This window comes from Cryptomeria japonica, chromosome 10 (assembly GCF_030272615.1).
Source record: "Cryptomeria japonica chromosome 10, Sugi_1.0, whole genome shotgun sequence".
In the NCBI taxonomy this organism is placed as follows: Eukaryota; Viridiplantae; Streptophyta; class Pinopsida; order Cupressales; family Cupressaceae; genus Cryptomeria; species Cryptomeria japonica.
Genome location: NC_081414.1, coordinates 47,581,780 through 47,594,702, shown reverse-complemented (window position 1 = coordinate 47,594,702; position 12,923 = coordinate 47,581,780). Strand labels below are relative to the sequence as shown.

The window sequence follows — 12,923 nt, the reverse complement described above, 5'->3', positions numbered from 1 at the left end:
ATCTTTTTTTTTTCATTTTTAGAACATCAATGTCAACATTCAGAGCTTTGAATCTCAAATTTAGAATGAGATTTCATTGGTGCTCAATATTTTTTTATAATTTTAAAGTCATCTTTTTTTGTAGGGTTGATCTTGTAAAAATCCTCAATTGAACCTCTAGCATGCTAGAATTGTTTCATTATAACGAGAATTGCACACTATTTTCAATTGTTCTCTAGTCACTCTTAGAATTGCATCAGCTTCCTCTTGTCACCTTAGATCTTCTCCTCTTTTGCCCTCTCTCTAGTCACTGATGTTAGAGACTTTTTCACTACTAGGTGCTACTTCAGTCATGGATGTTAGTTGTGATCCTAATGGGGGTACCTCGCCTAGTCCTTGACACTCTCCACTGAACATTTTTAGATCTTGTATCAGCCCGTTCATAGTGATCAATGGTGGCATCGACGACTTCACTATTTCTAGTCCAGATAGTGATACTTGATGATTTTCAATTTTTCTCTACAATCGGTCTCTACTCTTCGAGGTTTTTGTTCCCTTTCTTGACCTATTTGTACCTATTTATTGATGACTTGTATTGGTGGTCCCTTGTTTCATATTTTTTGCTCTTCTATCTTTGTTCCCCTTGCTGGGACCTTTCTAGGTTTCGCTTCCTAGAACACTATTGTCTACTACTGTTCTCTTGAGTCCCATTGACCTACTTTTGGTAATTTGTGGACATTAATATAATTGCTTCTTTTGCCTCTTTCTTTCTAAGAACTTGAGCAATAAGCATCCCAATTTTTCTTATTTACAACTGAATTGAAGCTACAATGCAATGCCCTTATCACTTTCTGATCACTCAGTTCTTGATATGGACAATGTGAGAGCATACAGTGTATAGGATCACACCAACTATCTAAAATGCAGCAACATTGAAAGAAACACATTAGGTGGTTGAAGTGGCGAAATCTTCACTTCTTCAATGGAGTGTGCTATGCAAGAACTAAAAGGAAAACACTTGTATGTTTATTTAGCAGAGTGTACAGTTACAATGAGCACAAACACTTCACGCTTATTTAGCAGAGTGTGCAATTACATTTAAAGCAAATATGAGTCCACTAGTTGTACTACCATCCAGGGTATTACAAGATAACATAAAAAATGCAATTACACAACATCATGTAGAAATATAAACTGCTGTTATATGTTGTTATAAGACTCTGGTCACAAACTCTTACTACAACAGCAACCCAAAGTAAGCCAAGTGACAGATAAATCAGTTTAATCATGGACGAACTGTTGAGTACCTTTTAAGGAAGATATAAAATGCTGATACAGGTCTGATACTGTTGATAAACTGCCCAGAACCGAACTGAAGCTCATTGGTAATGCACTGAAACCAATCCCAACACTGAAACTCAACTCCCATATGCAAACAAACATCCAACGCACTGCTCTATGACTGAAAATGCATCAAAATACTCTACAGCCAATCGTTAACACCTAGGAATAGATAAAATATAGACTTATAGTTTGATTATGCTGTTGCAGAATTGAGAAAGTATGATCCAATTCCAAAGCCCCAGTTGTCAAGCAAGTGTCTTATGGTCAAGGCGCCACCCATGAGTGGTCTTTGAGCCCCCAAAAAGCACTGCTTCAACTCTAATTTTCACACGCCCCCTTTCCTTGACTTGTATGTCCTCTTCCAGATTTACAACCTCAAAATAAGGACTTCACACTTATTCAAAATGGTATGGCTTGCACTAGGCAAGAAGCATAACAATAGATACTCATAATAATTTAGAAATTATTCAAGGATATTCATTGGCAATGACCCAACAAATGGTATGATAGGCGTGTGGAATGATCTTTCATCATCTTGAGGTGTATGGCTAGCATCAAAATCCATTCAATCTCAGCTGGAAACCTCTGAAAATTGCTCAAAGGAAAACATTAGCAATTTTGTCAAATTAAACAAATCAAAACATTACAAAAATCTTCATCTTAAGCAATAAAATGGAAAAACTTCACTTGCATGCACACTAGTGATCCGTCAATGAAATCACTTTAACCAACTAGGGGGGTTTTCATCCTCAAGAAAATTGGAGATGAACATAGGTTCTCTTTGAAGTAGAAACAAATATCATAACATGGCAAATTTATAAAATGAGCTCTCATCCTCCTTTTATAACATTTTGGAGAGAAAATAATAATTTCCCTTTTTCCTCCACAAACTCCTTTTTTCAAATTAAGTAATAGTTCATTGTGTGCAACAGACCCCCTTGTGCCTAGGCGTCACCCTAGAGGCACAACTTAAAACATTTTTTTAATAAATAATTATAATTTAGTTATGTTTTTAATATTTCCTCCGTAGGACAATTTAAGTTATAATCAATTAATACTTAAATAAATCACCTAAGTTGCAGAAAGCATGAAAATGAGATAAATGTGAATTTCTGATCATACCATAATATCATTGAAGACTTAGGACAATGAATTGAAGTAACTTGGCGATTGTCTAAAAATAACATGCTTCTCCAAGAAGTTTGGAGAACTCCCCAAAGGGTGGAATTGCATTTTGAAAGCATTATGAGGCTCATCAAGATCATTTGAACTCACTGCCATGAACAAAACCACTACGTGATGAATCTTGTGCTCTCCAAGAATGTTGGAGTTCTCCCTTGCTCACCAGTCAGCCTATGGGAAAATTGGGAAAATAGGTTACTTGTTCACAAACCAATTATGTTACTTTTGACACTAGCATATGACAAACCTTAGATAAGGCACATTTTACATTCACTCTTGCTACTTAAAAGTTACCTTACAATAATCATTCCTTCCCTCCTTGAGCACTCCGCTTTGGCGCCCTCCCTTGGAGTAGGGCGAAATTTTCACTAAGTGGTGGAATTCACAATTTTGCATGCTTTCCATGTCAACTTCACTTTGGCGCCCTTGGTGAAGTATGGGCGCTAAAACCACCTAGGCAAGGATTTTCACATTCTCCACGTTCTCCATGGACTCCTTTGTTTGGTGCCCTTGGCCAAACTTGGGCACTGAATTGACTTGGGGAAGGATTTTCATGATTTTTCCTCATTCTCTTCATCAGGATATATATGAAATATAACGTTTATGTATAAGTGGCATCTTCAATATGTCTTTTTCCTTTCTTATCTTATACTTTAAGTTATATTTCATATATATTGTCAGGATGTTTGAGAGTGGTTTCAGGTCCCTAGGAATCATAATGCAAATTTTGGATTTTGGAAGATTTTTCAAGTTTTCAGACAGTCAAATTTCAGGCCATTTTCGGATCAGGATGACATTGGTGGATTGATGCGAATTTCCAGATTTGGATGATTTTGCATGCTTTCCTCTTCTAGAATAGGAGTTCCAAACTTAACCCTTTTTTTGATCCAACTTGTCTGCCTTCTGACTCTTCCGGATTTAGAAATGGTCTTCAGGAACGTTTAGTCTTCAGCGTCTCAAAGATATTTAGCTTTCAGTGTTTTCTTGTGAAGATCCTGCCAAAAATAGATCTTCCTAAATAGTAAGTGTTTCAAAATGTCAAGGTTTGGGCAAAATAGGTCAGAAAAGCACTTAAAAAATAAAAAACTTACTAAAAATAGAAATTACTAAAAATAGTAAGTTTGATTTTTGGCAAAATTAGACCAATCCGAGAGGTAGTGAAATTTACTAAATATAGACTTACTAAAAATAGTAAGTGCTCAGAATTTGCTCATATTTTACTGGGAGGTTCCTTGAAGGGTCTCGATTCCAGTTCTAAGTTCAGTTTTTCCAAAACCCTAAAAGAAACCCCTAAAATCTAGGACTAAAGGCATAAACCCTAAAATTGACGAAACGAGTCCTAGACTTAACCAAATTTGGTCAAACAAAAAGTAGACTTATTCAATTTGACCCCCGAACACTTGCAAACTTAGAGAGAGACTGACGAGACTGCTGCGAAAAGACCCCAAAAATGCAAGCCAAAAGACCGGGAGGGCCTAAAAAGTAGGGGGTCCCCATTTGGAATTGGGTGATGTGTGAAAACGTCACAACAGGAAGCAAGCATGAGTTGCAACTAAATAGCGGCGACAAGGATTACACCATTGTTGAGGGAGAACAGAAAGGGGATGAGTCTAAAGAACCCTACAAAACTGAAGAGCAACCATTATAGGAGGATACCCGACAGTTGTTCAGCGAGGTAGGCGAGAACTCAGCCATGAGTAAGGGATTGGATACTGCATCTGTTCCTTTTATGACCGATCAATTGCAGGTAGGCGGTGAGTCAGCTGAAGCCTCCGAAGAACAGAGTGGGAATCTGACAATTACATTTGGTTAGACCATCCCTCAGGACTGGCTAATTGCTCGTGCGCAGCGGAAAGCGGCTGTCAAGCCACCAATTAACCTGGAAGATGTCTTCTCTTGAATAGGAGAGATAAAATCCAAAGGCAAGAAAAAGCCAAAGACTTATTCCAGGATCACTAAAGATGAGCAAAGGAACCACACGATTCATATTGCCACCCCACTTGCAGACAAACCAACCGATTAGATTGCATTGGCTGATTACAATGTTGTGACCATCCCAATAGGGCAAGCCACCAAAGAGCAGGAGAGGGAGGAATTCAGAGATGCTGTGCAGAATATGCTCAGACAGCTCTACGAAATGATCACTGAGAGAGATATGTACCAAGCTCGTGTTGAGCAAGCCGAAGGGTACATTGATCACCTGTTGAAACCACTACAACATGCCTTTGAATCCCATGTTCCCCCATTGGCACTGGCACAAAAGACTACAACTGAATTTGAAGGAGTGTGTGACACTGCCATGGCTGTCAGGGAATGGGTCCAGAGCATTAAAAAGAAAGGAAAGAAGATTATTAGTGATGTATTCGAAGTAGCACTCAGAATACAAGTAGCATGGATCAAAATGCTAGAGGTGCAAAAGGAGTACGCCAAAATCCAGGAGGTGGTTTCCTTAGGTCAACCAATCATGAGGGCCCTTTTCTGGACTCACGCTCAGATTTCGACAATCCAGTCTATCCTAAATCCCCATAATATCAATACTTTCAAGGAGTGGTATTGGATTGTTTGCATGAAGATGGACATGGCGGCTACTGTTAAGAGGATTAAGGAGGAATGTGAGATGGACCTATCCCATATTGAAAATGGTGGTGAAGATGTTCATAAGGCACTGGTCATTGGCTGGACGGATGCCATGAAGGATGCGGATGTATTGTCACGATGGGATGCCAGGTTGAGGCCCGATAAAACTGCATACTCTGTGGAGGACATAGAGTGCATCAGCAAGCTGCATTCAGACATATTGCCCTTCGAGGATCAGCAATCGGATTGGCGCCAGCGACTAGGGATAGTCGACTCTAATCTTGAAGGAACAAAGTTCAAAATGTGCAATCCTCCTTTTCCCCCTAATGAGGAATTGTTTCCCATTTGTATAAAATTCCAAGAGTACGTTCGGGAGGAACGTGAAGCACACCGGGACATTTGGGAAGGTTACCTGCATGAAGAGGACAAATTTGTGGAGAAAAAGTCCATCAAGGGGAAGGAAAAAGTGCTTTCCTAAAATATATGTTTCTTTTAAAATTTAAGTGCATTTTTTCAGACATAAAGTTTCTCTCCCAACTGCCAAAGTTATTGTAAATTTCGAGCTCCATGCAAGTGCACTTTTTGGAGCAGCTTTATGTTTGGTAGTTATTAGTTACTTTATGGTTGGTGTAGATATTTTGCTTCCCATTTATGGGTATGGGCAGCTTTGTTGAGGGGATGAATTTGGCCCACTTGTCTAAGTTTAATCTTGGCCATCCATCCATTTTGAGAACTCTATATAAAGGAGTTAGTTTCTCCTTTATTTAAGGCAAAAAGTTAAAGATTGTTGCAAAAACTCTGGGAAAATATATACAGATTTTAATAGATTAAAGCTGTGTCCTTTTTACTGTGAGTGCATGGTCCTCTTCTCCACCTCTTTTAAATTTCTGCAACTGTATTTACTTTTTAGACAGTTTGTTTATGCATGTATTTGATGGAAGTCTTGGTTCATACCATTAGGAATAATTGATTATTATTCCCTCTGCATGGTTAGTCTGAGCCCAATTTTGTGCTAAGTTCGGTTGTTAAATTTGAATGAATGTGTGTAAGAGTCCAGCATTTGTATTCAACAGCTTGAAAATTCAAAGTTCCTAGATGATTGCACTGGTTTTTACCTAGTTGTGCTAGTTAGCTGGCAAAGTAATTTCTGGTTATTTTAAGATTTCCGTCTATGTGTTTGAATATGCTGTCTTAGTTAAGTTAGCTAGCTGTTCTCATTACTCTCTATACTTATCCCCCCTTTTCCCCTTTTTTATAAGAAATCCGCAAGTCAAGCTGAAGTAGCATCATGTTAAAAGCAAATTAGATGAAATAAGACTGTAAGATTTTAGGGAACTTGTGCGAAGCCAATTCCATCTAACCGTAAGTCGCCTTTGTGTTTCCAGCAAAACACATCAACTGCTAAGCTATCCTGCAGTCAAGACCTGATAGCCGAAACCTCGAGGTCATCCCCCATTGATCAATTTAAAAATAGCATTAGGGATTTCCTTATCTCAAGAGAGGATAGGATACTTAGCATTCTATTCTGTGTTGGCCGGATGAAGTTGTAGTTTAGCGATTTTAGACACGTCAACAAGACCTTCATGAGGAGATCTATATGGAGCAGCCTCAGGGATTTGTGCAAGATTCCTCTTTGGTTTGTAGACTTCGACGTTCATTATATGGTCTCACAGGCTCCTCAGGCCTGGTATGAGAAGATGGACTCCTTGCTCTCCACGCTCTTTAACCGTTGTCATTCTGATCCCACAATATATATTCAACGTCAGGGGGATGATATAGTTATCCTTGTTCTCTATGTTGATGATCTTATCATTACCGGTGGCTCGTCCTCCTTGATTCAAGATATTCAGGGAGCCTTGATGGAGCAGTTTGAGATGACAGATCTTGGCCTTCTGCACTATTTTTTAGGCCTACAGGTTATTCAGTCTTCCGATGGGATTTCCATACTTCAGCAGAAGTATGCTCTTGATATGCTTCATAGATTTGACATGCTTACTTGCAAGCCTGCACCCACACCATTTCAATCAGGTGTTGTTTTGTCTGCCACTTGTTCTACACCTTCCGTGGATCCTACCTTATACAGGCAGTTGGTTGGCAGTTTGTTGTACCTGACACATACGCGCCCGTATCTTTTTTTTGCGGTTGGTCTTGTCGCTCGGTTCTTCCATGATCCTCATGAGAGCCATTGGCAAGCAACCAAACATATTTTGAGGTACATTTGGGGCACTACACAGTTTGGCATTCACTATACTTCAGGATCCCCTCACATTGTTGGCTTCACTGACTCAGATTGGGCTGGTGATGCTTATGATCGGAAGTCTACTTCTGGCTTTGTTTTTTGCCTTGGTTTTGGTCCTATCACATTGTCTTGCAAGAAGCAGTCTGCTATTGCATTATCATCTACAGAGGCTGAGTACCGAGCAACGGTGTTAGCTAGTTAGGAGGTTTTATGGCTTTGACAGTTGATGATTGAGTTTAGGTTCCCTTTTGATAGTCCCACTATTCTTTGGTGTGACAATCAGAGTGCCATTCACCTTTCCCACAACCCAGTGGAGCACCAGAGGAGTAACCACATTGAGCTTCACATGCACTTCATCAGACAGTTGATTCAGGATGGCTTTCTCATCTTGGAGTACATTCCTACAGAGGAGCAGGTTGCTGACATCTTTACTAAACCTTTTGCATCTCCGCACTACCTTCAGTTGCGGTTTATGCTTGGGGTGAAGAAAGTTGTCCTTAGGGGGTCTCATTGAGGTCTTCCTTCCTTCATGTTTTTTTTATATAGCATGCTTTTCCCATCTCTTTTTGGAGTAGAGTTTTTTCCCATGTGGTTTTCTCTATTTCTCTGGTTCATAGAGATTTGGTTGTGATTGGGTACCTCATCAGGCCTTGTTGTTGGGACCCAAATTTGCCTTCTTCATGTAGTTGCATTTTGCTTTCTTGCATTTAGTTTTTTAGCCACTCCCTAAGTTCATCTTAAGGGGGGGTGTTAGAGTTATCTTGTATTAGCTAATAATTATTTATTTAATTATTAGTCTATTATACCCTACACTTAAGCTAAACTTAGGCATTTAATAATATTGTAGGTATTTAATAATTATTCTAACTATTAAATACACATTATCCCTTTAGGGCTTCTTTAGGGTTGCACATCTTTAGGGTTTCATATTCTCCTTTTATAAGGATTGTATTTTAATTTTCTATTCAATCCCCTCTTTGAATGATAATCTTTTTCTTCAGAGCCATTATTGTTTTTCTGTCTCCAATCTTCTCTTGTGACAGGTATTTTGCTTGCAGGTGCTCTTGGGATCTCAGAAGTTGTATTTTCTCAACTTCTTCAATTTTCATTCATGAAATGGGCACCAATCCAGATTACATAAGTGAGCACCAACTCACAAAGAGCACCAACTCTTCTTGAAGCACCAACTTTGTTTAGCTGAAGCACCAACTTTTGTTTTCACACAAACTTGAATGCATTGAAACTTATTAACATTTTTCATAATACATTGAGCACTTCAATCACCATACAAAAATTACACACATCCTGTTGAAACAGTTCTTGACTTCTTATTTGCAGCGAGTTGAAAAGACAACCAAAATATATCCCACACCAAAAATGAAGACAATGATTAATAGCAGAAAAATAATCTTGAAAAGATTAACAAGCAGCATACATGTTTGTCTCGATAAAATCTAAACAAGGAATGGTTGAGGTTTTTATCAATTGCTTCAGAAATCAAAATGATACCTTTTTTATTCTGACGTTACACAACCATCATCAAGAATAAGCTGCCCTGCTCATAGTCAAATAAAGAATCTGTCGTCGCCCAAGAAGGATAAATAAATTAATGCACTGCCAATAATCAAAGTCTGAAACTATTGTATGTAGACACCTGCAGCCATCATACACCAAGAATAATATCATATCACCTCACTAAAGTACCATGTCCAACAGATGATATTTATTTCACCATACAATAGCACGGATAAAATATAATTGCCACTAATTTAGAAAATTGCTGACTAGCTTTGACAACAATGACAAAATATTTAACAAGTTCTTCACCAAAATGGGACCAAATTTCACTTAATGGAGAAGTTGCAGCCATTGTGGATGAAGTGGTTGAAGTATATGGCCTTAATGATTTACCTCCAGTTCTACTTGGGTTTGAGAGATGAGTATTTGGAGAGCATCATTGTTGAGGACCTTGATATGGATGATCATGATAGAAGTGTAGATGATAGATTTCTGATTTTTGTTTTTTTGTTTGTGTATTAGCATACCAAGCTATCAAGATTTTTGAATATTAATATGTAATCTGATATCAAATATGTAATGTGAAGTTTGAACTCTAAACTCATTAATTATTTGACACAAAGAAATTTGTCATTTGTGTATTTAAACTTTAAAGTTGATGTTTACATGTTAAACTTTACCATTGTTCTTGATTGAATGTTCAATGTCATGATATTTTCTATAATTTTAAAATTATATATGTAAAAAAATGGAGTCTCCAAGTACTCTCATCTTCTATTTTCAAAAATAGATGTAGTGGTGCCAATACTAGTCTCCCCTACCAATACCAATACTGATCTCTTGGCAACCTTGGTTTTCATCCTTGAATCCTTCAATTTCTAAAATGGAAGGAATAACGGGATGATGAAGTCAAATGATTTGCTTTGAGCAAATAACATTCTTTTATAGTTTCCTTTTTGGGCCTTCCAATTGAATTTACTTTTCCCTCCAAGTGTTTAAAAACACTTTTAAAATAAAATGTTGCATAAGCCCTATAATAATATATAACTTGCCCTTTTGAAAATATACTGATGGTTAACTTAAATATATCTTTTAAAGTTATGTCTCTTATTTCATCTCTTAGCCAATGGGAAATAAAGAATAGGCTACGAGTCCTCAAATAATTCTTTTACTTTTGAAAAGAGGATGTGACACTTGACAAATGAACAAGATTACATACATTGAAGACCTGTCATGGAATGTTTTTAGTGCAACACTTGGCAACCAAGGGATATTTGAATTTTTCACTTGTTCTTTGCTAGTGAAAAATCCAATGCACTTGGACCATTCTTCCTCATTAGAATTATTAATATGCAGTATTGTTATTTTACATAAAATCCTAAAAGCCATCAGCATTCAAGGGATGCTGATTAATACGTTACTTGCCCAAAATGCTGCATACAGACAGCATAGACAAAATAAAGATAAAAATGTAGTATTACCAAAAATTAAAGAGAAGGTGACAGGTTTAGGAATTTTGTAAATCTATTTCCTTTTAATATAAAACAATATTTAAAGGACTACTCCAACATAATATGATGTTATGCTTGAGCAAGATATCTTATTTTCTCTTTGATGAATATGAATGCTTTTGTGTAATGCAGGAAACACATTGAATTGCAACTATCCTGTGGTTATGGAGCTTATTTTGGATAGTCTAAGACATTGGTACTAATGGATTCTCTCTTTCCTTACATTTCAAATTTTATGATTTTATAATTTTGATAATTGAATACTTTCATTATTTTCTATGGTCGTTTGAAAACTCACTTTCATTTTGGATAGAATTTACAATTGTAAATGTTCTAAACACTATTTATGTGTTAATTACAACCTTGATGTATAAACAGAGAAAGCTATAATCATCACAGTATTAGCATGATATTTTAATTTATAATTTGGTGTTTGTCTAATTGGGTACTCAATTCAAGTGGCTGATTTGTGTAAGTATTTTTTTTATATAAAAAAAATGTTTTCAATTTTTTTATATTCCTAAATGTCAAATTTGATTTTATAGCATGTTTACCTAGTTGTATGAAAATGCATGCATTCACACAGTGACACTTATACTGCAATCTTGTGAATGTTCGAATTGGTCTCCTTGGATCTTGATTCAAAGGCTTGGGCGAAACACTTTCATAGAAAGATGAGGTCTACAACAAATACACTGTTAGCCCCCTTTATAAATAGGTAAAAATATAATCTTTTCTGTCAAAATACTTGAATTAAGAACTTCCTAGTTAAATCTCTCTCATTGGTTTGTGAATCCTATAAGCCTCTCGCTATTTTGAAGCTAAATCGCCAACTATCTCAATCCAAACCTTTAGGAGCAGTGGTGCAACTTGCAGAAATTCATGAAAACAATTAGATTTGAAAATTGGTACAACATGGTTTGAAACCCATTTATGCAGATGTTTCTCACACCATTCCAATGAATTTGGCAAAGTTTCAGGTCAAAATGCTTTTTGGTTTGGGAGAATTTAAAACTTCAAATTTTCATTAGTCTAGTTGTGGAAATAATTACATTGAAAATTTTATGAAATTTGGAGTGAAATGGTTAGACAGGGAATTTTGTGATGTCATTTTATGCAATGTGGCAAAGTTTTACAAGAAAATATTACTCAAGTAGAAAGTTATACCCCATTCTCCATTTTTTTTAGCCGGGGGAATCATCAGTGAAAAGGTGAATGCCATCAAACTTGCCTTGCAGTTAGTGATTTTCATTGTTATGTCAAAGAAAGGATGAGAGCAAGGTTATCGGTACTTTTATTTCATTAAACATTGATAAACACTTTAAATCAACTCTTTTCTTGAAATAAGTAACTCATGAGTTATCACTGTGTGGAAGTAAAAGTTATAAATGCATTTAAAGCCTTGTGGAAATTTAAGAAATACATTTATAAGGCCAAGGAAGGAAAGTACACTCCACATCAATAAATTGATCTCTGTTAATTACCAATTCTTAAAATTTCAATCCAATATTGTTGGTTACTTTCCTTTAATTAAATAGTTCTTTCAGAATTTTTGAATAGAGTTGTCAAGTCATGCTTTGCCACTGATTCAAGAAGAGTGAAGAGAATTTGGGTAGTTTTATGACATTTGGCAACCTCCACTTTTATGCCATTTCAAAAGTTGGCAACCTCCACTTTTTTTCCATTTCAAAAGTTGGCAACTCTCCATGTCACACCAAAATGAACTTGGCAAAGTATTTTGGCATCTTTGCTACTATCGACAAGTTTCCACGTTTTGTTAAATCAATGAAGAAGTTATGAATACGGCTTTTAATGTTGATGAATATATATGAATCGACAACTTATTTTAGTTGTCAAAACAATTCAAAATGTCAATGAGATGTCGGATAAGATTCAAAGGGCTGATGGAGAAAGGAGCGGTACCAATTAGAAAGTAAAGAATCGATTATATAACCGTTTTTATTCTAAACATGCATAGACAGAACATGGACACATATGAATTGTAGTTAGAGAGAATTTGTCAAAGAGGTGTCTAGTGGAATGCAATGGATAGAAATGTAGCCAAATCCCTACTATGCCTCCCCACTCACGTGTAGCCTGTGAGAGAATAGGCACGGGAATTGTTTTATAGAATGCCTCAAAGAGATGTCATCTTAAGGAAGGAAATGTTATCTCATGGTTGCCATGGTCATAGAATATACACAAAATCGTTTTATTTGATAAGGCTTCATAAACTATGTTTACTCCAGTAGGGTAATTACTATTTAATATATAGAGTAAATGGAACTATCATTTGTAGAACATAGAATAACAGGGTATGACAATACCAAGTACAATAGAGTTCAAAATGATGTATCATTCATTACCTTATGCAATGTGTACTATACTTAAATAGTCCCCGACTCAACAAAATGAGTACAACAAATACTATTCCATGGTGTGTAAAGATTACCAACCGCTAGGAATTGTCAAACCAAACTACTTGTTGGGAACAAATGACAACATTACATAACATAGTTGACTAATACAATAATCACTTTGGCTAACAAAATATTTTTTTATGAACAACTTGG

At 36.5% G+C, this 12,923-nt stretch overlaps 1 protein-coding gene across 1 annotated transcript in view; it reads left to right on the top strand.

The window, feature by feature from the left end:
• The window catches only part of LOC131029452 (isoamylase 3, chloroplastic), a 311,234-nt gene that overhangs the window by 82,145 nt on the left and 216,166 nt on the right, over positions 1–12,923 (top strand). Inside the window, exon 12 of the mRNA XM_057959949.2 lies at positions 10,483–10,546. Within this exon, the coding sequence (XP_057815932.1) occupies positions 10,483–10,546 (64 nt within the window). The remainder of the gene's footprint in view (positions 1–10,482; positions 10,547–12,923) is intronic.